Raw genomic sequence first — 27,542 nt, forward strand, 5'->3', positions numbered from 1 at the left:
GAGCATTATATACACATTACCTCCCTCTTGTCTTGTAACAGCAATCCACCTGTACTACACCAGCAGAGGGACTCCCTATGGAAGTGCAAGTATTGAATACATCTTTACACCACCACCCTGGTCAGACAAAAACTTCCAAAGGCTGACTAAAGCTTGTTCTCCTCTCACAGCTTAACTCCCCTTGGAGTGGAGTTGTGCATTTTCTCTTAATCACGTGTAATAAGGGCTAGGTAAAGATGTGGTTCAGCAAATACCTGAAGCTGTGTATCACAGCTCATTATATGCTGAATATTACATATATTAACAGGAAGATCCTGCAGTCTAAAACATCATGCCCCAGGCCAGAGGTTGGGCCAATCAATCTACAGCTCTTTCAGCAAGAGAGGAAACCAGACTTACTTGATCAGCAATGGAGAAAATACATCTACACCTTCCAGTCCTTCACTGTCCTAGAGTAGCAAGGCAGTGTAGGCCCAGCTGAAAGTTGGTTTTTAAAAGTAAATTCTAAAAGCACATCCCTCCTAGTTACTGCCATGCCTCTCTTCCCCAGTGTTTCCCCACAAACTTCTGTAGAAGTGTTACTGCCTTCATTCTTGCAACAAAGCTTGTGACGAAGAGCCTGGTCAAGGACAGAATGATTATTGGGGTACAACTGGAGTTACAAGTTTAAAATTCACCAGTAAACTCAACAAGCAGCCCTCTATGGTTTTGAAAGGAGTTGAGATAAACTGAGAACAACAATTGTAACAACAGTTAAATCCCTCAGTGCTTGCTTCATTCTTAACCTGAAAAGGTGAAGATTGCCTCTTTGAAATCCTGAATACATTTCTGAATGAAAACGTATTTAAGATTAAAAAAAGAAAAAGCAAAAAGCCTTCAGCATGGCCCCTACCCCTACAAACAAAAACTGCAAATTCAGTATATGGCCCCTTTTTGTTCACTGCTTGCCACATCCTGTTCATCATTCTGCTGCTGACTACAGCTGGCTCTGTAAGAACAACACTTCATTTAACATCATTGCAACAGGTTTAAATACATAAATATAATTTAGAAAGCAAGTGAAAAGACAAAACATTTATTTTAATTAGGGTTTTATACATGGCATGCATCTGAAAACAAACTCTTTATCATGTAACTATCATCTGGTTTCCACACCAAGGGTGTACAATCTCAGACACAATAAATGGGTACCATCACCTACACTACTGTTTACAGAGATATAAAAATATACACAACAGTTCAATTTTACAGAGCAACAGAGCTGAGTGAATACTGTGCACACTGCACTCTCCGAGTCTGGACAGCTGAACATCCAGGCTGCAAAGGCAACAGGAACACTGCAGAGATCGTAACCGGGCTCAGAAGAAACAGCATCAGAACTCTGACACAGTGTAAAAATATAAGGCAGAAGCCACTTTCTTCTGAATTGTAGGGAAGAGCAGAGCACACTGAGACTCTCCATTCTTGCTTTTAAAAGTAGTTCCAGCAAGGAGTTGTACATGCAAAACATCCAACAGTGCAACAACAAAAGAATACTGAACAGTAGCTCAATCGTACAAACTTAAAAAAACGTAACACGTACTTTATGCATCTCCTCACAAAATATCTAGGATTTGTCAGTGCATTAGTGTTAAAGTGGCATTAAAAAAACTTCTGCTATTATAACAGATGCAGAATTATTTTGGAAATGCATAGCATCTACATTTTTATTGTCTTTGTAATTATTCAGTTGGCATAGGCACCATTCTAGTCACACCAGCATTAAGAAGAATTCATGGTGGAAACAGCCATTCTTATCAGTTCAAACACAGGTATTCTTGACTGCTTGTCTTGATTTTAATTTCAACAAATAAATGCTTTTTAAAATTCAAAAATATACCCTATGATTATGAAAAGAACTATATACAACATACCTAAGACACAGGGTTAGCTGGCTGCCATACGTGTAACACACAAGAGAAAACATTCAAGTTTGACAGATATTTTTTCTTTTTGAGATGAAAGGCCTTTGGGTTGGAAGCATATCAGAGACAACAGTGCAGTAGGCTGAGAATTCCTTTAGCTCAGTTCAGAACTAAGGCATTGTATGATAAAATATACATTTATATTTGGTGCAATGTTACTGTCAATTTTAGAATCTAGATCACATCAAATGCTGTCATTTGTCACTCTAGTAAACGCACATACTCATCTTCTATCACAAACGCAAACCTTTGTGGGGAAAAGAATTATCAAACACTAAACCTATTTTTTTTTTCTAATTTGACATTGAGGAAAAACTGCTAAGCCAAACAAACTCTAGACTCTCCCCAAAAACCCTGTGGTAGGACTTGACATCCTCCTAGTCTTTACTTGCCAAAAATTAAACATACTGAACTTCACTAAAAAGAAATTAAGATTTTAAACTGCTATTTCAAATTAGTTTTTGCTTCTTAAATTTTCCAATTATCCACTAAACTCTATGCTTGCTGTCCCCTCTGATTATCTCCCAGTGTTGCCCTTCTCCTGTCATTCCTATATGGCTGCCCTCTGAAGTTTCTCTGATACTGGTAGCCATCATCTCTGCTTCTGCTGGGTGGTCCTTTCCAGGCCTCCTCGTTTCTTTGGAACTGGTACCCTCCCCTGCTGGAATACCCCCTGTCAGGTCTAGGCCTTCTGCCTCCTCCATAAGTCTGGTTATAGAACTGCTTGGATCTGCCACTCCTCAGCATGTCAGAAACCTCACTGTCATCTTCAGAGCTGTCTTCCCTCGTTCTCTGGGCCCTGCTTTCTGTCTGCACGTTCCCAGTGCCCTTGGACTCTTTTCCTTTAGCAGGCTTCTCCTTCCGGCTGGGAGTGCTGGGTTTCAGTTCGTTTTTGGGAGGTTCTGCCAGCAGTGGCTGCATGCTGGGCCCTGCCACCGGCCTCTCCAGGCCCTGTGTCTGTGGAGGGCGATGTTGCTGCCCAGCTGTTTTCTGCTTAGGAGCAGCTGAAGGACAGGTTTGCTCCAGCTGGGGGGCTCTTGCTGAAGCGTCCTTCGGGGTCCCTGCAGCAGCCACTGGGAATGGGACGGTGTTGGAGCTGCTGCTGCTGTTGGTCTTCTGGAGCTGCTCTGCACAGTTCACTCCAGGAACTGGAGGGCTGCATTCTTTGCTCACATACATGTTGGCAGAGGTGCCAGCTGCTGCCTCTTTGTCCTCAGGTGACAAGACAACATTAGGTCTTGCTACTGAATTCTCAATGAAACCCTGAACTGGGTACCCATACCAAAAGTGAGGAAAGAAAGGAGGTGCTATTGGAACAGCTCCTAGAAAGTGATTGTGTCCAAAGGGTGGCTGCGGGAACATATTTTTCCCTCTTAGAGACTCCTCGTAGTTCGCATGAAGAGCTTGTGCTGGATTCTCCGGTTCGACACAGACCTGCCCTTGACTTTCTGACACCTGAGCTGAAGGGATGATCAGAGGCAGTGATGGAGATCTGTCAACCTGTGGAATCTGACCGTTGGACCTGGTCTCAGTCTGAACAGCAAAGTGCCTGTTTGGTCGTGCAGTTTCATTTTCGTTCTGAGTCGGAGCAGCCTCCTGGAACCAGGGATTGTGTGGATACACAGGAAGGGGCACGTTTGGGTACATTCTACAAGCAGCTAAATAGGCCTGGTGCAGGGGGTACAGGTAAGAATGGGGTGCCCACATGGGACAACTGTATGCCTGCAAGACAGCAGGGAAAAGAAAATTTAAAAATCAGTTATTTCGTCTTTGGAATCTTCAGAGAGACATAAAAGCACACTAGTCGTTTACCATTTTGAAACAGTTAAATTATAGGAGATAAAAGTTAATTTTCTTTACAGTGACTGCCCTCAATTCTAAATCCTACGACTCTAGGATGGTGTTCTTGTTTTTTGTTTTCCTTCCAAATGCAGTTGAAATGGGCAACAGTTATGACCAAGCAAGAAAACATAGTAGTAGTTTCTATACAGTTAAACATGCAATGCTATTAAGCTCTAGCTATGTGTTTGAAGAGAAACATTTCAAACTCATTTTCCAGAATCACACTTACTAACTAATCAGCCATTTGTTCTACTAGAGCTCACTTTGCAAAGACTACAACACTGAAGTTGTCCACCTCAGGTGGCAACCCCTTCCCTTTTCTCTACCTCCGTGTTAATGAACTGGACTCTGTAGGAACAGGCCCTGGAGCAAACCATCCTGAAAAGCCTAGCCAGACCTCCTCTCCAGGAGGCCCTTCCCTCTCAGTGTGCAGCTGGAGGGGTGTGGACAGGGCAGAGGCTGGAGCAGAGCAGCAGACAGACAATGCAGAAGGTATTTTCCCGAGCCTGCTGTACCCTGTGACACCACCGAAGGAGCACAGCCACTAGAACATGGGCTGGGACCAGCAGATGGTGCTGAAGCACCAGAACGACAGGCTAGATCCTAACTAATCCAAAATACCAGTAAGGAGAGTCCCAAACATGTCAGCTTATGAACCTCACGCTGTTTAAATACATTGTGGTGACACTTGCTAATGAATGACTTACGGATTTTCTATGAAGCAAAGAGACTTATATTAGGTAGAGGTATCTAATTTACATTGGAAACTGCTGAATATTCCCTCTTTGCATGCCCAGACACAAAAGAATATCGTTGCTATAGCCAAAGTCCCATGAAATAAACCCAAGAGCTCTCAGCACCTTGCCCAAAGTCGTTTGCCTGACAGAAGAGGTAAGAAGGTAAAAAAGGAACGTGCAGAAGGGAGAAAGAAAGCAAACAACTAGTCCTTCCCAAGCAATGGAAAACGCTGGGATTTGGCTAAGCCTCTTCCCCAACCAAACACACAGATTTGCACCACATTTACACATACACACACCTATAATTACTGAAAAAGTAGAAAACTGTTGTCATTAACCTGAGCAGAAAGAACAGACACCCAGGTTACTTTTAAGGGAGTGTCCCCAGGGAAAGATTTTGGGATCTGTACTGCAGTGGCTTTGCCAATACACAGCCAGGGTTGAAGTCTGAGGACATTTTCTCATTCCCTATGCACTGCATTCAAAAGAAGCATCTTCACACTCACAATTTATCTGTGACTTGGTAAAGCACAATTTGCTGACTGTGCAGCCACAGTTGGAAGCCAATAGTTCTCACTATGGTGTTGACATTAATTTGATTTCTGCTGACTTGAACTGCACTGTGGACAACTGCTGGAATCCCAGTTAACAGCACACAAATAAGAAAGTATTTCAGACTGAAAGATGGACTTGAAATGCACAGCTGCAGCAACAAAACTTCCACACTCCAAGTTCCAACAACTATTTACAAGCGATTTTTGTAATAAACATGAAAACGTAAGTTTGAAGAGTTACCTTCACACCAAGATTGAAGAAAAATCTAAGAATATTCTTATCTAGAAAAAAAAAAAAGAACAAAAATATTTATGAAGACCAAAAATATTTCATTTGATACAAAAACTGCATAAAGTTCTATTTCAGTAGAGAACACTGGTATTAAGTTACTGCTTGCATGTCTTCAATTGATTAGTTGGGGTTTTTTTGCCACACTAAGATATCTAGAACATGACAGCAGTTTAATTTTTTTTTAAAGAAACAGTTCACTAAACAAACACCACTGTGCAGTCAGACATGAAATATTCTTTATGGGCATACCTTGCATTCATAGTATGCCAAAACCTGTATTTTCTCAGGCCAGTAAGGAAACGCTCAACAGCTTCCAAGCTTTTAAATGACACAAGCAAACCTATTATTCTCACAGGAAGCAGTTCTCCAAGAATAAATCTTTACATGCACAAAACTTCAAGTTATGGTAGGGCAAGCTAAGAACCACAAAATGATCCTACCAGATTTCCAGGTGTGACCACTTGAAACAGTCACAATGTTGGCAGTGCAAACTACAGAGTTACAACTCTATTCAATATTCCACATCTTAAATCACAGAATGACAACTACTGGATCTTTTGACAGAGAATGACAACAGGACCAAAAGTTGTGTTTATCTGCATTTTAAGAAAAGAAGACCTATCAGGGAAAATGGTGTAAAATCCAGACTTCTCACCTTTAGGTAAATCTTCCCCAGTACTGCACAGGGAGTAAGGAGGTGCAACGGCTCTTTCTCCCTTTTCATTAAAAGGGAATCCAGGGTATAGCGGATCCTGGTAGGGATTCAGAGTCTGAGGCAAAGGCATTAAAGGCTGGTTAACTGCTTGTAGCCACACAGGAACTCCAGCAACTGAAGCAGATGTTACCTGAGCCTGTGATACAATAGAGTCAGGTCCTGTTGCTGGTCCTGGCATCAGTGAAGAAGCAGGTATTTGGGTTGGAATACCTAGAGGGAAAAAACCCCAACATACATACATACATAAAAATATAACAGGTATCAATGCATATATATATATATTTACGTATATACAGATATATAATCACAAACCAAAAGACATCAGAAAAGCAGGATTCAAAATGCAAAGAATAGTTTTCAGAAAGAATTAAGCAGGTAAGCTAAGCTTTCCAGAAACAGCTAAACTGACCCCGTATTTCTTTTTAAAATTATGAATACCAGAAGGAAATAGGAAGGAGAAAAAGTGGAGGAACTGAAACTTTTATGTGAATCCTTGAAGTTCTCATTCTGACAAGTCATTTACAGTCAACTCTGAATCTGAGCTCAGATCAACTGGGCTACACATCTTCTGTCACAGACACAGTCAAGCGTGACAAGACTGTGACTATCTCATGTGAACAAAGCAGACTGATCTGAAAGCTGGTTCTTGTAGAGAAACAGCAGTGTGAGAGAAAATGCAGCACCTGATCTAATGAGCAATATTGATTCCAAGCCAACTCCACAGACCAGAAGATATGCACAGCACTCAAAAACCCACTACACTGGCTTTGCAGCTAAGGTCCAAATGGATCTCATTAGTTCCAGACATACAAGCCCCAAGTTAAGTCCTCAGTCAGCCAAGGAACTTATTATTACATGGGACACAGAGCACAAATACGTATCAGGTTTCAACATGCTGACAATGTGTTCTACCTTAAGCAGATCCTCAGAACTCAATGCTATCCCAGTCAAGAGGAAAAATGGCAAATTGAGTACACAACCCTCTTATACCTTCAGGTTGCTCTACACCTTAAAGCAATCTGTACATACAGGCAATCAAAGATCTGCCAGAACTCTCACTAGCTTTCAGCAGTGAGACGCTACATTCCTATGAATGCCTGCCTTTGGAATGTGAAATACACGAGACAGTGTATCCTGGGCGAATCTTCAACTTAGTAAGAGAGTTAAAGTATTTTCCAGGGTTAGTAATTTCTGATTAACATTAGTATTTCTGCAAACCTGCTGGTCCATAGGTTGCTGGCTCACTTGGCCAAGCTGGCACAATGGCTGGTACAGAAGGCACTGCTGGAGGTAAATGCACCTCGGAGAAGACTGGAGAGGGTGTCGGAGTTACACTCGGCACGCATTCCGTCAGGTTCTGTAAAAACAAACAAACCTAAACCACACCATGCTTGGTGACCCTGTTGACTCCATCTTACTCAGACTACCACCATCCCCACAGGGAAGTACTAACTAGGAACATATCCAAAGAAATCTGAGCTACGTCACTGTGTGGAGAGCTCTGCTCTGAGCTCTATCCAGCCATGCCTGTATCACAGAGCCATCAGTGCTGGAACCACCCCCACAAGCTTTATATTTAAGTATCTCCAACCCAAAAGAACAGCCACCCTCACAAGCAGTTACCCATAACCTTGGAGAAACCTGAAAAGGCAAAGCTAAAGAATTTAAAGGAAAAAGCACCAGTTACCTTGGTAGCAAGATATGAAATAACCCCTCTCTCAGAAAAGAGTAGATATACTTCTACTTTTCTACCAAGGGTTGTCCTTTTACACTCTTTATGCTGGACATATCATAAAGATTCCTAACTGTAAATATGCAATTTTAGCATTATCACCATAGAAATGCCTGTGTAATTAAAAGCCAGTATTGTAATACATACGTGGCTGTGATGAAGCTCCCCTTTGTCTGAAGTCTCCTGACTGGAAAACTTTGAAATCAAACAAACATTTCTTACTTGCTCAGCAAGAATCGGAGAATCTGTTTTTACTTGTTCCAAAGGAGATGAAGCTTTTGGATAACTCTCATCTTGACTATTCTTCTAAAGCAAAGTTAGAAACAACAGACACAGCTAGTCTAATAGTAAGATTAACTTTACAAAGAGTTACTCAAAAACAGTAAACCACACTCCATACAAGGTGGGCTAAGTACCCATCACTATTACACTAGTGTAACATTTTGCTCATTGAAAGGACAGCAAAGGTTAAAAGCCAACAAGAGGCCACAAATCTTCACTGAACTTCAGAGCTCAGGGTCTGTTAGCACAGTAGCTATTAGCAAACATCAAATCTTCTGTGGTCCCATTAAACTGAAAGTACAGACTGTACTAAGCAATTACAAATCCAGATTCGTAAGTGCTCTCAATAGCCCAGGTTTGAAGACTCCCATTGCAGAGAAAGACTAAAAGTATGGGTTACAGGGCTGAGGAAAGCTGACAGAAATACAAGCCTCCAGCCTTAGGAGTATTTCACTAAAAGCTGTAAAGCAGCAGCAGCAATCACAGCTCTAAAGGCAGCTATTGCTCTGCTAATCATGTATCAGAGAAGCAATAACATTAAAAAAAAATTTGGTCTTTTCTTTAAGATTACCTCAGATGAATTTGGCTCAAGCTTCTGACTTAAGTGGATCTGCCTGGAATTTGACTCTGCAACACCAAGACATAACCTAGTAAATGAACCATTACACCACTTATGGCTATCAAAACTTAAGCCAGTTAATTTGTCTTTCCAAAATTAAACTTTCAAAACGAAACCTATACCTCAGTATATATTACTTCAGAAAACTTAAATTTCTATTTTTACCAAAGATCAAAGCATCCTAAAACAAACAGTTGTTCAGGCAGTAACAGAGCAGCTACTTCAACCTGGGTTCTCCAAGCTCTACCAGAGTTCTTTAGTGATGTTTGGTAACCATTTCAGTGATGCTTGGGGAAAGCAGGAATGAAATGCAGCCGTCCCTTTACACATATTCATTCTAAATTGCTCCTAATGAAACAGAAGTTTGTACTTTGCTTAAAGTGAAAGTATTCTGATCTGCATTTTCATTTTCAAGTGTTAAGATAACAGAAGCTCAAAGTCTTGTCTACTTTTGACTGCATAAAAAACCAGTTTAGAATGTTTCAGTGGATAAAAAGATCTAAAAAAATTTTCAGACTGCTGCACAAAGTTTCATTTCTCAAGCACCAGCAAATACTTTGGTAGGGAAGTGTTAAAAAACAGTCATGATATAAAAAGATCTGAACAAGTTCTTCACGTTCTGGCTTATATTCAGACCCGGCTACCACTGCTTGTCAATCAAACTCATGCCCGGAAGATTATCAATAGCAGATACCAACTGTTTAAAAGCTTGTTATATACTCTGTCACAACTAGACAACAGTATAAATGGAAACAGTATTGATTTTGAGAATTACTGCCAATTCCCCGAGCAGCAATAGGAATCCCTAAACACTCAGAAGGAAGTACACGTGATTCCCATGGGATTGTTAACCCAGTTTCACAAGAGGCAACACAATCCAGAGCATCACAAAAAGCAGAGAGAGCTGGACATGCCATGCCCCTCAGCCAAATCCATCATGACACTGGAGTCTTTACTTTCTCTCCAGATTTCTCTACATGAATGTTCCTTTGGCATTGCTTATGGAACAGGTTTGCAAAGGAAACAACTTTTTAGACATTTGGAGAATTAAAAATAGCTAAGGTGGGCCCTTGTGAGACCACTCAAGAAAGGATTCCATCTTGTAAGAGGGACTAAGGAGCACACATACCATAAACAGACAACAGCAATGTCTCTGCTGTTGCCAGAGATAAGGGAACAAAGCAAAAAAAAAAAAACTTTTTAAAAAATTGAGGGAAGGAGCAGCTTCTATGAGGAGACTAAAGCATCTGAGTTTTATTTAGTCAGGGGAAAAAAAAAAGTGGAAGAAGCCAAGAAAAAATCTGGGTTTTAGTTACGGCAAAGCTGACAGGACAAAAAGTTTTAAAAATACTAATTAAAAAATCCTACCAACCACTGCCAATTGCAATTAGCAAAGATTTACTAACTACCTCCTGACACGTACAGCTTCCATCTATTACTGCCATGTTCCACTTCGTCACAGAAGAGGAAAAGCTTTGAGTCCCTCAAGAGAAGCTAAAAAATGCTGTAACTGACTGGGGGGAGGGGGAAAACCCAAACAGAATTTTGACCATGTGACAGATCTTTCTACTGTAAACAGGTTTGTTTTTCCAGCTCTTCTGTACGCCATCCTCTCCCCTTCCTGTACCATCATATGCTAATTCTTAACCATGCCACACTGAATACTTTTACCTGTTTTTCTCATAAATTACTCTTAATGCTCCTCCCACTGGCACTTTCTGCCACACACTCTAGAATTTCAAAAAGGATCTAATTTAGAGTAGCTCTGGTAAGTACTTTAATTTCTCCTCTTCCCATTTACTACAAAAATCCCAGCCAAGAGTCTGCTCTCTCAGCCACATTCACAAAGCAGGAAAATGTACCTTCTTGACAAACCACACCCTTGCTACCTCCAGCCCAGCTTAGTTTGGTACTGCTACTCAGGATAACTTTCCCCTCATTGCCTAAACAGATACCCCATTTTGAATAAATTCTGGGGCTGGTAACAAAACCAAGCAAACAAAAAAACAGCCATGATCTAAACCCATTTAGTTTTACCTTTCTCCTTCTGCTCTTCCACTTCTGCTGTCCACTTGCTGTTTCTTCTTTCATTATTTGAGAACTTTTTCTGGTTTACATTATCCACAGTCTGTGTAGCAGCCTGACTGACTGACTGATTCTAAAGACGTTGACAAAAGCAGAAATACCACTTTATGTAATCACTCCAGTGACACTCTGCCATCATCTGCTATGAGACTATTATGCCTTCATGACAAGTAATGTTTATGTTTGTGATAGGCAGAAATGGGGGGGGTGGGAGTGGGGGTGAGGTCTGGCTCAGTATCACCCACTGGCAGATTCATCCACTCTTTCTCATTCCTTGCTACATCTTGCCAAGTGCCCTTTAAGAGCATTCATGTCACTAGCTGACATGACAAAATCTGCTTCACTCAGACAATAAATCACATCTCCTCCTGCAGGTGAGCAAATAACAGCAAACTGTTACTGCTCAGAGGGAGAGAGCAACCTCTGTCCTTCAGGCTTCAGTCTTGCACCTACTCATTCTTTCCAGCCTTATTTTTGTTTCTGTTTGCCCTAGGATTTAAACCCAAAAAGCCCCACACATGTTTAAAACGAACCTATGTGGAGACTAGCTCTTTACCCACAGGATCTGCTCACTTCCCTGGATGTACTGAGATTCCCACTCACTTCCATTAAAACTGCACCAATAGAATGATCTCCAAAATCCTACAGCTACAGATGCTCATGTGTCTCCCATATTTATATGCCATGTGTGGTGGATGTTCAATTATTCCCAGGATAAACTACTATGTGTATTTTCTTATCTTTAACCTGTAAAGTGTTGAAGATACTTTGTAATTAGAAGTACAGGTGAGTGCAAAATTAACATCCCTAATTTTTGAATTGCAGCATGATTCAAGGACTGCAAACAAATCGCTAATGAAAGGTTCGCAGACAAGCATGGAAAGTGCACTATTAATTACAATGAATACAGCATACATTGCAAAGAGCAGGAAAAGCTTGTTCATCCCGCTGCTGGATCTCATAAAGGGAGCGAGACTCCTCTATGGCCTGCTTCTCCCTGCGCTCCTCCGGAGACAGCCCAAAGTAATTGCAGTCCCTGCTGCCATGGCTCAGCTCCTCACTTCGCTCACGCTCCGCTTTTCTGCACAGGAAAAAAGGAAGCGGGATTACCTGGACTACAAAATTCAGGATCAAACACAATACAAACTCATGGGTTAAGGAGGAAGAAAGCAGATGCAATGATGGAAATTAATTCCAGAGGAATCAAAAAATCACTACCAACAAATGCAGGCAAAACGCTGTTCTCATACTCCTTTCAAGTGGTTAAGTCAGAACATGAAGCAGTTCCCTATGACAGGTTTAGCAAAAGGTGAGGGAAGATGTTAGCCGTGCCCAAGAAGCACTTGCAACATTATTTCAGCCCCAACCAAAAAGAAAAACAACAACTGCAACAAAAACCCACACCAACATCCACTTTCCAAGAAAAAAATGAGGCTCTGTACACAGTTGCTGCCATGTAAAAAAAGAAATAATTATTTTTCCTGTACTTGTGTGTATTCTTAAGGACTTGGGACACTTCTTAAGAATTCAATGGCAGCATATTTCAAAAGAGTATGCTGGAAGCATCTGAAGTAGGCACCTGGGCTTCCAGGAGCTCAGTCAGAGTTCAAGCCAAGGAAGATGCTGTTTGCAGTTTTACCTTACAGACTGGGAAGGATTCCTGCCTGGAGCTTTTTGCTCAGTTGAGGTCTGATGAGGTTGGGGCCCAGAACACAAGAACTGGTGCTGCCTGGTTCCCACAGTATGCTGAAGTCGAGGAGGTAGTGCTGACTGGGGTTTGATTGACTTGCTCTGATTCTTTGGCCCTTTGCACTCTGCATCTGTGGTAACAACGTGGAAACAGGTAAGACTTTTGTTTTAATCATTTTTTAAGCTCTTTGGGACAAGACATCTGACAAAGATTCTGCCATACAAAGACAGGTACAGTCCTACCAGGCTGAGCATTCTGCCCCCATGTTGGGTAAAATTTTTTTATCTTCTTCCCTGGCACAGTGTTCCAGCCCTCCATAGGAGAGGTCTGTGGAAGAGGTTTAAGGCTCTTCAGTGAGACAGCATGCCTACAAAACAAGGAATTACAGAGGGAATAATATCTTAAAAGACCAGACTGTGGCTTGCAGAAATTAATACCACATGTTCACTAATACTGACAGATCATTCCATTTTTGAGAACACTGCATTCAAACTCCTTTGCCTTTATGATTACACTCAAGCAATGTGTAGAACAGCAAACCCTTTTTTCTTCCTTTTTACATAAAACTGGTAAGTTGACACAAACTTATCCGGTAAAGAATGATCAGCCATTTGTGAAGTGCCTATTGTAATGTCTCCAAGGCAAACAGAAAAAAAAAAATGATCACAAAAAGCAATATACTTAGATAAAAGCAATACACTTAGATAAATTTATTACCAACACTGGAATAGGTGCCAAGATAGAAAGACGTTACATTGATGGTGTATATCCCAGAACAATTACTGCCTTTTTAAATGAGGATGCTGTAAGGATGGTCCAAGCAATTGTTTATATCATTTGAAAGGCAGACATTCAAACAGGTTAAATTCCAATTTAAAAAGGGTTCAAACTGCAAGATAATCTTTGGATCTCACAATATTTTCTTTTTCTAATGGAGATCAAATGAGATTAATGGACATCTTTCTCATTTACCTTGATTGAAAGTGTTTCCTCTTCCCAAACTACAATCAATGTGGGTTTTTTTGACCCAGAAGTCACAGGACTTACAGCAGAGCTCGGGATATCTCAAACTGCTCTCTCCCTGCCCCCTCCCCACCAAAAAACCCCAACAAACAAAAAGCCCCACCCCACACAACCAAAACCATCAAATCTGCAACCCACAACAACAACTTTAAACAATTTTTTGTCTCAGGTAGGGCAAAGATGATGCTGATCTAAACAGCAACTTGGCACTCTCTGCATGAAATCAGGCAGAGCTACTCAACCAACAGAGGAGCTCAGTGCTTTAATGGACCTTTCAATATGAAAAGCTTGTCACAAATCTAGCATCTAATTATTAAGTACAAGCAACACCTTATTAGCCTGGTGTCAAACTGTTTAGGTTTGAATCTTGTGCAAAAAGAATAAAATTAAAATACTACTAATGTAGTTACTGTTCTACTCTCCAAGTAATACCCGGACTACTTAGCACTACAGAAAAAAGTATGAAGTGATAATCAATTTTTCCTTTTTTTATTAGTATGTTGTTTTCTTAGCAAATTTGTGGTACTACTGCTTCAAGTAAAGAAAAAGATACATTTCAAGGGCTGAAGTTAACTCTGAACCAAAGTAATGCTTTGTTCAGTTTGGTGCTTCCTTCCAAAAGAGATTAAGCACTTACTTTGCTCCAAGCTCTTCTACAAATACAACAACTGGCCCATTCTCTGAAAAAACTTCTTGAATATGGGCATTATAAAATTTCCCATTATGGTCTAAGCGCACCTGTAAGGAAAAAAAAAAAGAAAGTGCATTAGTTCCAAAGATGACAGTGAGAGGAGGTAACTCTTCAAAATATCAACATTGTTAGAAACAGAACTTTTCCCTGGGCAGCAGAAGACCTGAGAATACACATCACAATTCAGTAAATGAATCAAAAGCCAATCTTCAATCCCTATTGCTTCTTCAAAAAGAAATAAAAATACTATTAAAACACACACACACACAACACTAAACAAGCAGCTTACTCAGGAACACTACTTAACGAACTATGCTTTTCAAAACCACATGAGAAAGTTAAAAGCAATCAGTGCAGCCAGGCTTTTCAGCTTTTCTGAAAACACTCTCTCACAATAAAACTCAAAGCTTTTCCATATTAAAATCCACTTCACTTCAGTGAAATTTAGTCCCATCAGGAACATAATGAACACCAATTACTTTGGGAGTTATTCTTCAGAAGGTCTTTTTAATTTATAAAACAACTAAAAATGTTCTTCAGACATGATCATGTTACTGGTCTGACTGACATTCTATGTTCTTAAAATTCTTCTGTTGAATAAAAAAAAAATTCTTAATGTTCCACTACAGTATTTGGCTTTACAGTTGTATTAATTTGATCAACTCTAATTTTCACTATTTACTTCATGTTTTCTTCCCATGTTTTTATCCCACAGGTTTACTGTCTTGCCACATACATATGAAATCTGAGAGAGAGAATATGTTAATTACCAGAGTGTTTTCTCCTAATAATATCTGTACCCTTCAATAAACACTACACAATACAGCCTTAGGGTCTAAAATGCAAATTTTAAGCCTGTACTATTGAACAATAAATAGTCAACTCAGCATCAAGTTCCTTTGGCTTGGTTTGGGGGGGAAGGGGTTTGAGGGCTTTGTGGGGTACTTTGTGGTTGGGGTTTTTTAGGTTTAGAGATGTGTTTTCCCTGGAGTTTAGTCACTATGGTTGATTCCATTCCACAAACAAAAAAGTACAAATTGAAAAAGCCCCTGTGCTGCATGATTACCCAAACTGAGTATTTTCTCATTAATACTGATCATTTTAATAGATGATCAAATGTCCTAGAAAGAAACATGTTTAGCCAAGTACCATCAGTTTAATTAACACGCTTAAGGGGACTAATCTACAATTTGAGAATTTAATGGCAAACCTTGCTTCTTCTTAAGCAGCAACACTTAATACAAATCTTAATCGAATTTAAAGACCACCTCTGTAACACACTTGCAACACCCTAAGCGGAAGAATCGCCCAAAACTTCAGGATCTGCAGTAACTAAAGCAAGCTCTACTTCACTACTTGGAAGTATTGAGATTTCATCAAAGCCAATTTACAAACAGTAATCGCTATCTCCAGTGTCAAACACAAATACATGGATCTACAATTCCATGCTTAACGTTGAGGCTACCAGACATCTTATACACGTACTCTTGCAGTTAACCTTGTGGCTTTTTAATGTAGCAAATTTGCACTGATGAGTAGTACGTATGCTGTAAGTCACAAACACTGCCAACAATTAAAGAACAACTATATCCTCAGCTGAAGACATAACCCAAGCGTATTTAGAAAGCAGCAATATCAAAATAGTTAATAAAAAGGGAAAATTAACATCTTGGGCAAAATGTTAATGAGGCTATAAACTACAATTCAACACTACTTACTTTACATTTATCTCCAATGGAGTATTGCATGCCAGCAGCAATAGAGAAATCTTGTTTTTGCTGATCTGTAAAAACAGAAGCAATAATACACTGTTAGTCTAAATACAACAAAAGAGTTACTTTCTTGATGCAGTAAAAATGCAAACCAGGTGTTCAGGCCCTAAATCTGCCCAGTGATCCACGTGAGGAAAACCAAACTAAACTCAAACTGCCACTTGCATCTGTTCTTCGGGAGGGCTTCACTTCACACAGCTTGCAAAAGCTGCAACTTTGAAGTATTCTGTTACTCACCCCATTTGGATCGGAGCCAAACATCGTATTCAACGTTTCTGTAAACCAAGGGATCAAGCGATTTCAGAACCTTTTTAGGCAACGCCAACAAGTTGGGATTCCCATTGCTCTCAAGGTGCTGCACAGAACAGAACAAAGTGCTAAATGGTCAACTACATAGACCTGTCAAGTTTTGCATTTTTCAATCAAGTGCTCAAGCCTTGTACTGAAATATAGAGAAGCTGAAGATACCTAGAGCATAAAGAGCTTTGAAAAAAATAATTAAATGGTGTTCTTTTAACCATACCAGAACGTAATTAAGAACTAAGCAGCACTAGAAAGGACACTGTCCACCTCTGAGCACATCAAAAATATACATTACTTTTCAAAAAAGAGGGTAGTTTTTAGGATATTACATGTTAGGAAAGCTATTAACTCAAGAGTCTTTCAGGAACATTAAATACTAAAAAATACAGGAGAATACAAGTTATTAGAAAGAAAATAAATCTCAACAGAAAAATACCTTGTTGCCAGAAAGAGACTTCATTCCATTCATATCACTAACTGTTGTAGCTTTACTTCTGTAATAGGACAGAGACAAGTTATGTTTTTATAATGAACTGCAGTATTACTAAGGTGTGAAAATCAGGTAAGACACATCTAGAAGGGGACAAAAATACTGAAGCTACCATTCTCTACATGTTTTCCTGACAATAAGCATCCCACAGAACATCTTCACCTCTTGAAGTGAAAAAGCTGTCTAAAATAAAAACTACGTTTTTAACTTTCTATGATATAGAAATAAGATCTTGGGTTTAAGTACAAGTTTTAGGAAGTCTATTTTATGTGCGCTGACTTTGTTGTCACTTTGAAAAAAAAAAGCAAGGGGTGGAAGGCAAGGGAAACAAAAATCCTCTCAGAATTTTTGCAACCACAATGCATAAGCAGACATAAAAAAACCTCAAAACCTACTCTGTTAGTTAACTTGCATCAGGCACTCTAATTTACTCTTATTTTCTATACCTGACATCACTGGAAAAATAGTTTCCACGGAGAAAGTCCCACGTATTTTTCCCTACAACAGTTGTAGGCAACTCTCAGCGTGAAATTCTCCCAAAACTATTACACTTAATAACAACATAACTGAAAAGTTTGTATTTATAAAATGAAAAGAATCTTCTGGAAAACTAGCTGATGAAACAAGCTGAAGTCAACTTTAAGACAAGCAAAAGATTTAGGACCTCATAAACACAGTAAAGGGTTTGTAATTTGTGTTAACTGGGTCAAGAGTCACACACACACCAGCCCTTGCGTTATAGGACATATGGTTTAAATCAAAAACATTGAGTTCCACAGTCTCCAGTGAGAATATGACCTTATTTCCAAAGGTGCTGAGGAGGTTAGCAGGATATTTTCTTAGGAATCCCAAAGATACAGGGTAAGGCTACTGCTTTTGAATCCCAGAAAAGCTCCAAGAACAGAAAGGAATAAAGATTTCCACTCACTGACATTTAGCTACAGTAATTGTTTCCTGAAGCAGAAATACTTTGTATTTTAATTGGCAAAATTCCCTAGTATTTTTTTTTCCAAACACAAAAATAAGCTAATCCCTTTCCCAGAACTTCTTTTTTTTTTTCTGTGATGTTTTCCATCATCTTCCTTTCTCTTGTTTTCAACCTGTGGGAGAAACCAGCTCCCAACAGCTCAAAGAATTTCTTCTGCCACATGCCACACAGCAGAGCCCTAAGGAAGGACTGTAACAATCATTGGGAAGAGGGGACATGATCCACTAATGCAGCATCACCTCCACAGTTTCAATGGAATTTCATACAAGCCAGAGTTAAGAATCCTACTAAGCAGAAGAAAACCCACCAACACATAAGTGCAAAAATGGCACTGTGAAAGACTGACTATGCAAAAGGAGTCAGGTCAAAATCTCAAAGCTTGTTAGAGCATCCAGCAAAAAGAATATAAACCCACCTCATAAAGATCAAGATAAAAATGGTGCAAGCTACATCTCTATGTCTCCATTAGCTTCACCTCAAGCAGGCATTCCAGCCCCCAAATGTGGAAGCCACACAAGATGGATTACATTCCTGTAACTCTACTCAGCTGCAGAGTAAGCTAAGTCATTCTCACAGAGTTTACCATGGCAGACTGGCACACTGACAGGTCTCCCAGGGAATTCTGTTATTCTGAACAGGAAGAGGTACATGTTGCAATGGCAATAATCCATTATGTAAAGAGACTCAAGGCTAGACCGCATAAAAAACAGAGGAGCCAGAAGCCTGTCCTTAGGTAAGTGAAGATTACACATTGCATTCTTTCACGCTTCTAACCCTACCTCTTTGTGCTTCTTCTCTTAGTCATTTGTGTTTTCAACCCTAACTTTGGATTCTACTACCTATCAGAAATTCAGAAAACTCATTTAACTTGTGTTCACAGGCATCTTGTGTTACCTTTTCAATCTCATTTACCTGTAGTTGTCATCTTCTGAATCTGAAGCAGACACTTCACTGCTCCCATTACTTTCCTCTGTCACACCAACAGCACTAAGTTCTGCCATGATTTTCTTTACATCCATATCAAACACTTTCTCATAGAGCAACTCATACAGCAGAGCTGGGGAAGAGGAGGAGAAAGTAGAAGAGCAAAATCAATTACCAGCTGAATCAGTTTTTGTTCCAGCATTACAGATGGTAATCACACAGTCACTGACAACTCAAACCGAAAACCAACCTACTAAAAACAACTGCGACAAACTTTCACACAGAGCCTTTTCCTGAAACCTAACACTGACAGCTTTAAGATTTTTGGTAAAAATATGCTTTTAACTAATGGCTTAATACTTACACTGGCACAGAGCAGCCTTTTCTGCATACTCTATAGGATACACAATATCATAGTGGTTTCCATTTGAGAAGCACAGCAATACCTATTAAAAAAACCACACAGACATTTTAGGCTTTGCATCTCACTTGATTTTTCATAAGCACTACCTTTTAAATTCAATTTAAGGCACCCATGTGCTTTGTTGTGTCTCAGCATCTCAATGTATCAATAAACAGTCAAAATGTTTGGGGATGTCCTTTAAACCAAACAGAATTTGAACAAAAGTCAAAAAGAATTTAAGACAAGTTAGTGCCTGAAAATTTATTTTTACAGAATTTTATATTAGTAGGAAGACATGCCACACCCTAAATACATCCCATCTATTTAAAAAGAAGTGTTACATGTATTAACAGCATAGCTGCCTTAAATACGTACAAAACAGCTAAAATTGAAATCTCAGAACATTTCATTGTGTTGAATAATAAAACTCACATGCAACTACTTGCTGTTTATAAAGTAGTTTTACTTCAGCCTGTCACAACAGCCATAATTTTATTTTTTTTACCTTATCAGAAAAGCCATTTTCAGTTACACGTGAAGGAGAAGCATTTGGCTCCTGGTATATTATGAAATCTTTCCTGGAAAAAAAAAAAGGTAGTTAAGAATTTATTTTAAAAGTAGTATCAATAAAAATTTGAGTATTGAAGTCAAATTCAAGGAACATACATAACCACAGAAAACACCTAGGGGTTTCTCTGCTATCATCAATCTCTACCATGGTTTGAAACTTAAATATTTTCTCTCTCCCTTTCATCCATAATGTTCTCTTTCAGTTCTTTGCTTAACAACCTGTCACTTCCTCCAACTTCTTTCTCACACAGGCAAAAGTGTTATCAGTCTTGCAAAATAATTGAGTATATTCACAGTTTCTGGATTTTAAAAAAAAAAAAAGAAACTTTTTACAGCTAGTCAGAAAAAGCAATTCTGAGAGGAAAAGAAGACCCACGTACTTCAGGGAGCGAAGAAAAATTTACTAGATAACCAAATTATATTCATGAGAGGTCTGAAGAGTGAAAGTGAAATCACACCTATTCATACTGAATTTCTATCCTATGCCTGGAAAGTCTGAAACTTGCTTACTTATTCACTTGGAACAGAAAAGGAGATTTGTACTTCTGCTTCCATTAAGTCTGCCAGCATGCAGGAAAGAAAGCAACTGTTTCCCTTTACCTCCACCACCATTCCTACCTTCCCTGAGACTCTAAATTGCCTTTTCAATAGAAGCCTGTCTTCCCAAAATAAGCACGGCAGTAACTACTCTTGTGTGTTCACCTCTGCAGTGAAATACTACAAAAGAGTTGCATCTGTGCCACAAAACCCTCCTGATGCTTTCAGTGGAAATTAAAAAACCCACTATTATCAACCAGGATTTGTCTCTATTCATTTATCAGCCCTGGATACCAATGTGGCATGACTGCAAAATAAACTACTCCTATTTATGAGAATACATTTCTCATGGCCAGAAATACAACAGATCATGACCATCCAGTTTCTGATGTGATTAAGCATCCAATTCTGCTGACTTTGAGTTATATCGCTCTACAACCTGGCTCAGTGTAACCATCAGACCTTCTCACCAAGCCTCTTGAGCCAGACCTTGCTCTGACTTTCAGCTCAGTCCTCCCCCATCCCTGCAGCCACGCAACTCCGAGCTGGTCCCACTGACCTCACAAAACACAAAGAGAGAATTCCATGCAATTTCCCACACGTAGCACTCGAAGTGCCTAAAGGTAATATTCAACTAGTTTGATTCTTTCCTCTTATCAGCTGTCTCACTAATAGAGAAAGCCATTAATTTACAGTAAACATTTTGAAGTACTGAATTTTTAATGGTTTTACAAACAGCAGACAGTGAAGATGCTGCGGATTACTCACTCTCTTGTGCAATAACTAGAAAGCAGTTATAAATATTCAGCACATTGTTTCTCACTACTTTGTGAAGAAAGATTTAGTATATAGGAAATCAGTACAGCCCACAACCCTTAGCAAGAGGATTAGTACTAAAGCCTTAGTGAGAAACAGGAAGAAAAGCAATTTTAACAGAAAAACTAGGATATTAAAATTAATGAAATACAAACTGTACGAGATTACCCACAACTGGCTGGGCAGGTGAGATACATGGCATTACTGCAAACCTCTACTCACATCCCGGATTAAATGTCATTTTCTAAACTCATTTTTTCTATTTTTATTTAATCCCTTGACAGCTGCAATTTTCAAAGCATATTTATAATTTGACAGAGTACTATGGTATGGCATAACATAATTCCATCTTTTCTATTCCAACTGATTTACTAAAAAAACAACAGAAATTATCTCAGTAAGACATATTGAAAGATTTTCTTACTTGTACATAAGAGAAAGGGCACTTATTTCTACTTGTCCAACCCATTCCTGTATTGAAAACAAAAGAAAACTTAAACAAACACACAATTATACCTCCTCATTAGATGATCAAGAGATGCAAGAAATCATTGTTGAAAATAAATATATGAACACTGAATCTGGAGTTCAGCAAGACATAAAAATACAATTCCTCAAATCATTTTACAGTAGAGAGTACATACATAAAACTATATATTCACATAATTCAAAGACCTTCTAAGCTCAATCAAAATTACTTTTGAGGAAAAAAAAATCCAATTAGCCATCAACTTCAAGGAAAGTACTGTTTTCTATTATAAATCAAGTTTAACATACCTGTGGATTTTCCAAACTTTTTAAATAATCTTCAAATGGCCCCTCTATGAACTGGATTAAAAAAAAAACCAAAACAGCAGTAATTAGTCATTTTTAATAGTGCAGCATATGGAATCCCCAGTCTGTGACCCACTGTACCAATGGGAATGTACCACTGGAAATTGAAGGCTCCCCTGCCCTCAAAAAGCTTACAACCTAAGTATAAAGTGATGTCGAGATGAAGGAATGAACAGTCAAACACATTGGTTTGCCTTGCAGAAAATAACCACATCAACAGCTTTCAAAGTCATCAGACAAGCCAAAATAAACCAAAGAAAAAGCCCCAAAAAGAAATTCAGCAGCCAAATGGGGAATCTGGAAGAAAGCAAAGATGATGTAATGTAGACGTTTATAGGCAATTCATCACAGGCATACAGTGCATCACTGAAGAGAGGACATGTGGACTTGAATTCAAGTATCTTGTTAAATAAACAGCAATGGACAGTCAGGAACAGGCATCACACTTCTGCAGTAGGGAAGCAGTGGTAAGGATCTAGTACAGCCAACTCATAAAGCACTTTTTCCTCTGTTCTGTATCACTTCAAACTGCTTTTACTTTCAGCAAAGGATGCAAACAATCAGACTACACTTCAAGTGCCAGCCCAAGAAAGTGATCCTTCAGCTGGACTCACTAACACAAATGAAGAGGCCAAACTCACATTTGCCAAGAGCAGACAAAGACGCTGCAGTAATTGAGATATCTTAACTTCAAAGTATTTCAGCCACACTGGCCACAGAGAGGCTAAATTTAAAAATTACTCTTTAGTCACAATCTGCTTGATTTATTTGAAATAAAGATCCACAGATGTCCAAACCAAGACGGAAATCCCTTTATGAACTTAAGCTGCAAGCTGGATGGCCTCTTTACCAACAGAGATTAAGAAACAAGATAATAAGGAGAACTGAGTGGAGTAGCGAGATTAAAAGTTCTGCTTTAGCCATTTTGAAGTGAGAAGAACCAACAAGCCTGGCCCAAATTTCTAATTTAGATAGAAGCAGTCAGGTGTGAAGTTAAAAAATGTGCATCAGTACGACATGATCAGAGACAGCAGTTGCTTTTTGTGTCAAAATTGAATGACCTGAAGATATTGCACAGAGGAAGAAAGGAAGGGCACCAGGAAGTTCTCACAGGAAGCTGAAGAGTTAGAGAATGAATGTAACACAGCAGCAATTCAAGATAACACTTCAAGAAAGGCTGAGGATGGAAATGAAGATGGTGGTTACACTCCTGAAATTTTGGTTATAACAGTATCAGTGGAAACAAAGACACAAATTCAAGCTGAAGTGATTACAATAGACAGAGAAGAGGAAGTTCAGTAAGTGCTGCCAGTACATGTCAATAGAGCATAACTACTGAGGAGGCAGCAAGTGAACAGCTGAACCAGGAGATATGGGAAAGAGGCATTTGTTGTTTATGCTGGTTGTGTGTTTGGGTTTTTCAAAGAGAGATAACAACGCTGTATTCCTGACAGAAAACACAAAGCATAGTGAGAGACAGAGGCAGCAAAGGAGAACAGCAGAGCTGAAGCGAGGTACCCGAGGGAGGAAGAACACTGGGAAATGACAAAACATCAAACACCTCCTCTCACAAGAAACTTTTAAAAAGGAGACTTTTCAGAAAGACAGCAAAGATGAACAGACAAGAAGTCATACCTTGGGATAATGTCTGAAGGAAAAAAAGAACACTGGGACCAGGAGTTTGGAGGAGAGACACCAAAACAATACTAAAACCAGCTCGGGCTAACAAAGTAGGGATGGGAAACCACAATATGGGAAATAACATACACTTAAGAGTCAAAAAGGGCATGGAATTTCAAAACACTACACAATGGAACAAGAGAACAGAAGCAGAGAAGCAGATATTGGAATGAGTGGGGTAATTCTGGAAAGAAAGGTATTAAAAAGTCAGCAGTGAAAAAATCAAGTAAGAGAGACATCCAGGAGTTGGTAAGTCCTGGATGGACTGGAAACAACTGGAAGGAGTCAAGTCAGAGCAGCGTTGTCCCAGAGAGATCTGCTGTATTTTGTATCTTTAGTTCCTGATAACTTCCACATTCATGTGATCACTCACATTTGAGCCCAGGGTACTATGTCAGAAATTACAGCACAGAGACACACCCTTATTCCTGCTTTCCTTCTCTTCCCTACACCAGTGCATATCTATAATAGTCTCTATTTTGGATCTGGGTAAATTCAGAACAGAAAAAGAGAGCTGAGTAACAATCTTCTAGTGGCAAATCCTTACACATACTCACTTCCCCTTTTGTCTATCGTGGAAATCAGGTAACAGTATATACACTAGAACCCATACAAATACAAACAGAAGCACCATTATTGATTAATGCTCTTTTAAAAGGAAGTGAAAAAAAGGATTTTATGATGTTAACACTGATGGTATTGACCAAGTATAGATCAATATCAAGCTTAGTTACAGATGTTTAGGGAAAAAATCCTACAGTGCCAATGCAGAATAAACTGCAGACCCTGAAACACATTTCACTAATCTCATCAGTCAAATCCCTTATATATTGGAAAAGCAATTAATTAGCAGAACAAGAACATTTTATGACTTTTATTAAAGTAGGCATAATACTAAACTAAATCCCAGATTTTAGTAGCTTCACTATAGACTATTAAAGTTTAAGTAAGTTTGCTTTTCTTTCTTCATGAGCATTAAAAACTTCTCACACCCCACATCACTCCAGTCCAAGGAGTACACAGGTTTCTCCAGGCTCATAAAAATGAGTTACCACCACATATGAGCTAATTAATTTAAAGAGCATCAACTGGTATTTAGCTATGATGAATATTGCCACAAACATAGGGAGGCACAGAATACATTGAAGTCGAAGGAATAAAGTCACTTTTTTTAAATGCTGACAAAGAAAACAAAAATACTTACTGCTTCAAATTTCTCCCTATTTTTCCGAAGATAGTCTACACAAGCCATCCTAACATCAATGTGCCGAGACTGAGAGTGCAACACCTACAAAGGGAGAAAGAGAACAAGGTGACATTGGATCTCAGGAGTTTTGATGACAGGCCACAAATAATTAATGACTGCTGTCTAAATACAGGTTTGGAAATACTCTAGTTTTATTTTTAAGAATATTTAATATGCATACTCATTCATTAGCAACCTCCTCAGGCAAGTCAAACCTCAATTACTTAATAAAAAATTAAGTAACTGCAGAATTCACAGGTTTGCTAAATTCAAACCTTCAATTTCAAGAGGACTTACTAAGCAAATGAATAGCATTTATTGTTAATCTTTAACTGCCTGCTTCGTAAAGGACTTCAGTTAACTGAAGTAAGTTATAGCAGGAGTGGATGAGGATGTCAACTACCAACATGCATTCATTCAAATGAAATCCAACCAAGTCTCACAGTGCATGTTTACCTTCTCTTCATTTTGAGAGACCTGTTGCCCAAACACTCTCTTGGAAGCCACAAATTCAGTTCCCAACACGACGCCTGCATCTACCTCCTGTTCAAATCTCTACTGGAAAACTGACTTTCATCACAGGTTCCAAGCTACCTCACTACAACATAGGAAGTTCCAGACAATTTAAGTCACAGTGTCTCTTGCAGTCCTTACACACAACCCTCAACATAAACCACTTCCAATTTCAGTTCAGTATTTCTGAATGAAGAGTACACAAATTATACCACATTTGCACATAAACACTTAATAACTCTGAATTAAAGACTTTACTTTCTTAGAGGTCATTTCCAATCTACATGATTCTATAATAAGACTGGGATATTAAAAATGTAATAGCTGACAAAAAGTTCTATCAACACTGGAGTGTGAGAGAAACCTTCTATGTATTAATTAAAAAGTCAGAATAGCAATATATATTACACATATATATTCCCTTGAGATAAAAAACCCCACCCACTTCCAATCAATAGTGTTTACTTGCCTGAACTTATCAACTCAGCAGAGAAAGGAATTTTTTTTTAAAAAGTGATCTGTGTATAATTAGCACAGGAATCTGGTTTCCCACAATCAGAAGCACCAGAGCTCCCACTGCTGTTTGCTTGTACTTAAGACAAGATGACGCTGTCGCTTTTTTCCTTTAACACTAACACTGAAATGGGGGAGGGGAATTCAACAGGAAGAACAAAATAAATTACTCATTTTCTCTAATTTTATAGTAAACTAATTAACAAAACTAAGAACATGGCTTTTCAGCTCTTTCCACTAAATTCTGTTTCCCAGTCTCATACCAAGCAGCTGTATTCCAATGTTGAGATCTTACACTGACAAAAAGCTCTGAGGAGGCGGTAGAAGGTCAAAACAGATAAGGATTTCTTGGTGGCAGGAGGCAGCTGTACACACAGAACTTCTCTCACCTTGCAAGGTGGAAATTATTGTAATAAAGTCATGTTTTTCACTGGTACGTGACCGCATAACCTTAGCCTATACCTGTCCGCGTTTTAACACTAATTACCACCCACTAATGAGATCTACTTCCCATGCCTTCGTGAGAAGGAGCTTTGTTTATGTAACCAGTTACCTGCTCGGCCACAGCCCTGAAAAGGCAGGACCCATCCTTGGCCACTTTCTTCCTGTACAAGCCCTGAGATCGCAGGTAGCGGTCCATGGACGTGTCCCCGGGGGCGTCCCCGCCGCTGCCGGGATGGCTCTGCTCCCCTCCGCCGGCCCTGCCCGCCGCATCCATGTTCACCGAGGAGAACGCCGCACCCCTCCTAGTCCCACATGGCGAGGAGAAGCCGCGGCGCAGCTCCGGGGCCGGGCGCAGGTGCAGCAGCCGGAGCGGGGGGCAGCGCTGGCCCGCCGGCAGCCGCAGGAGCAGCAGGAGCAGGAACAGGAGCGGCAGGAAGAGCAGCAGCCGGCTTCACGTTGTCCACTCGCATGTGGGGAGCGCGGAGAGAAGCGGCAAAGTTTCCCTGCGCAGCCCGGACTCGCAGCTCCGTCACTGCCGCGGCTTCCCGGCTGCCGCGGAGGGCCGGGGGCAGCTCCGGCGGGTCCCGGTGCCGGGTGGAACGGGCGCGTCCCGGGCGCGTAGCCGGCCTGCGGGCGGAAAACAAAAGGGAAAGGAAGGACACGTGCAGCCCGCCGGGAGGGAAGGAGGGGAGGGCGCAAACAGGAGCGTAACCTGGCGCTTATTTTCACTTTCAGCCCGGGCGCTGCTGGGAGCCGTAGTCCCGGAGGAGGAGGAAGCGGCGGGAGGCGGACACAGAGCCGGGAGGAGGACACAGCGCCCGGGGCCCTGCTGTCAGCCTTGCTCCCGGTTAGGATCATTCCATAGCTTCTAAGTTTTAGAACCAGCACGGGGGGGAATGGTTGGTGAAAAACTCTACGTAACTCGGTAGTGTGCGCTCGCAGCCCACAAAGCCAGATGTATCCTGGGCTGCATCCAAAGCAGTGTGGGCTGCATCCAAAGCAGCACAAGGCAGCAGGGCGAGGGGGAGGATTCTCTCCCCCTCTACTGCGCTTCGCTGAGACCCCACCTGGAATACTGTGTCCAGCTCTGGTGCTCCCAGCACAAGGAGGACATGGAACTGTTGGAGCAAGCCCAGAGGAGGCCACAAGGTTGATAAGGGGACTGGGGCACCTCCCCTATAAAGACAGACTGAGAAAGTTTGGGCTGTTCAGCCTGGAGAAGAGAAGACTGTGTGGAAATCGTACAACAAACTTCCAGTATCTGAAGGAGGCCTAAAAGGAAG

The 27,542-nt window shown here is 40.2% G+C and overlaps 1 protein-coding gene across 11 annotated transcripts; it reads right to left on the reverse strand.

Moving 5' to 3' along the window:
• Nucleotides 1-1,059: 1,059 nt before the first annotated feature.
• Nucleotides 1,060-26,888, reverse strand: OTUD4 (OTU deubiquitinase 4). Of its 11 annotated transcripts, XM_048304855.1 has the most exons (22): nucleotides 26,369-26,863; nucleotides 24,748-24,831; nucleotides 21,807-21,857; nucleotides 21,454-21,500; nucleotides 19,612-19,684; nucleotides 19,068-19,149; nucleotides 18,692-18,836; nucleotides 16,738-16,795; nucleotides 16,236-16,353; nucleotides 15,945-16,009; nucleotides 14,173-14,273; nucleotides 12,755-12,879; nucleotides 12,462-12,642; nucleotides 11,738-11,903; nucleotides 10,775-10,895; nucleotides 8,690-8,745; nucleotides 7,984-8,142; nucleotides 7,323-7,461; nucleotides 6,235-6,314; nucleotides 6,045-6,159; nucleotides 5,339-5,379; nucleotides 1,060-3,686 (listed from the first exon to the last, which is right to left on the reverse strand). In XM_048304855.1, the coding sequence occupies exons 1-22, from the start codon at nucleotides 26,531-26,533 to the stop codon at nucleotides 2,460-2,462; spliced, it is 3,399 nt and encodes a 1,132-aa protein (XP_048160812.1). In that variant the 5' UTR covers nucleotides 26,534-26,863; the 3' UTR covers nucleotides 1,060-2,459. The 11 variants fall into 11 exon arrangements, 10 of the variants coding, with proteins under 10 accessions (XP_048160812.1, XP_048160813.1, XP_048160810.1 ...); XM_048304856.1 differs by having other exon boundaries at nucleotides 6,045-6,314; nucleotides 7,984-8,031; nucleotides 26,369-26,864; XM_048304853.1 differs by having other exon boundaries at nucleotides 6,045-6,314; nucleotides 7,984-8,139; nucleotides 26,369-26,864.
• Nucleotides 26,889-27,542: the final 654 nt, after the last annotated feature.

Source organism: Corvus hawaiiensis, chromosome 5 (assembly GCF_020740725.1).
Source record: "Corvus hawaiiensis isolate bCorHaw1 chromosome 5, bCorHaw1.pri.cur, whole genome shotgun sequence".
Classification (NCBI taxonomy): domain Eukaryota; kingdom Metazoa; phylum Chordata; class Aves; order Passeriformes; family Corvidae; genus Corvus; species Corvus hawaiiensis.

What these genes read in the sequence shown, in the direction of transcription:
- OTUD4 (XM_048304852.1), bottom strand. Translation starts at nt 26,533, where the DNA reads ATGGATGCGGCGGGCAGGGCCGGCGGAGGGGAGCAGAGCCATCCCGGC. An exon ending in TCAGGGCTGTGGCCGAGCAG is followed by an intron (nt 24,832 to 26,368) that starts GTAACTGGTTAC and finishes CTCCCTTTGTAG; the next exon opens with GTGTTGCACTCTCAGTCTCG. An exon ending in AGTCTCTTTCTGGCAACAAG is followed by an intron (nt 16,354 to 16,737) that starts GTATTTTTCTGT and finishes TGTTCTGTGCAG; the next exon opens with CACCTTGAGAGCAATGGGAA.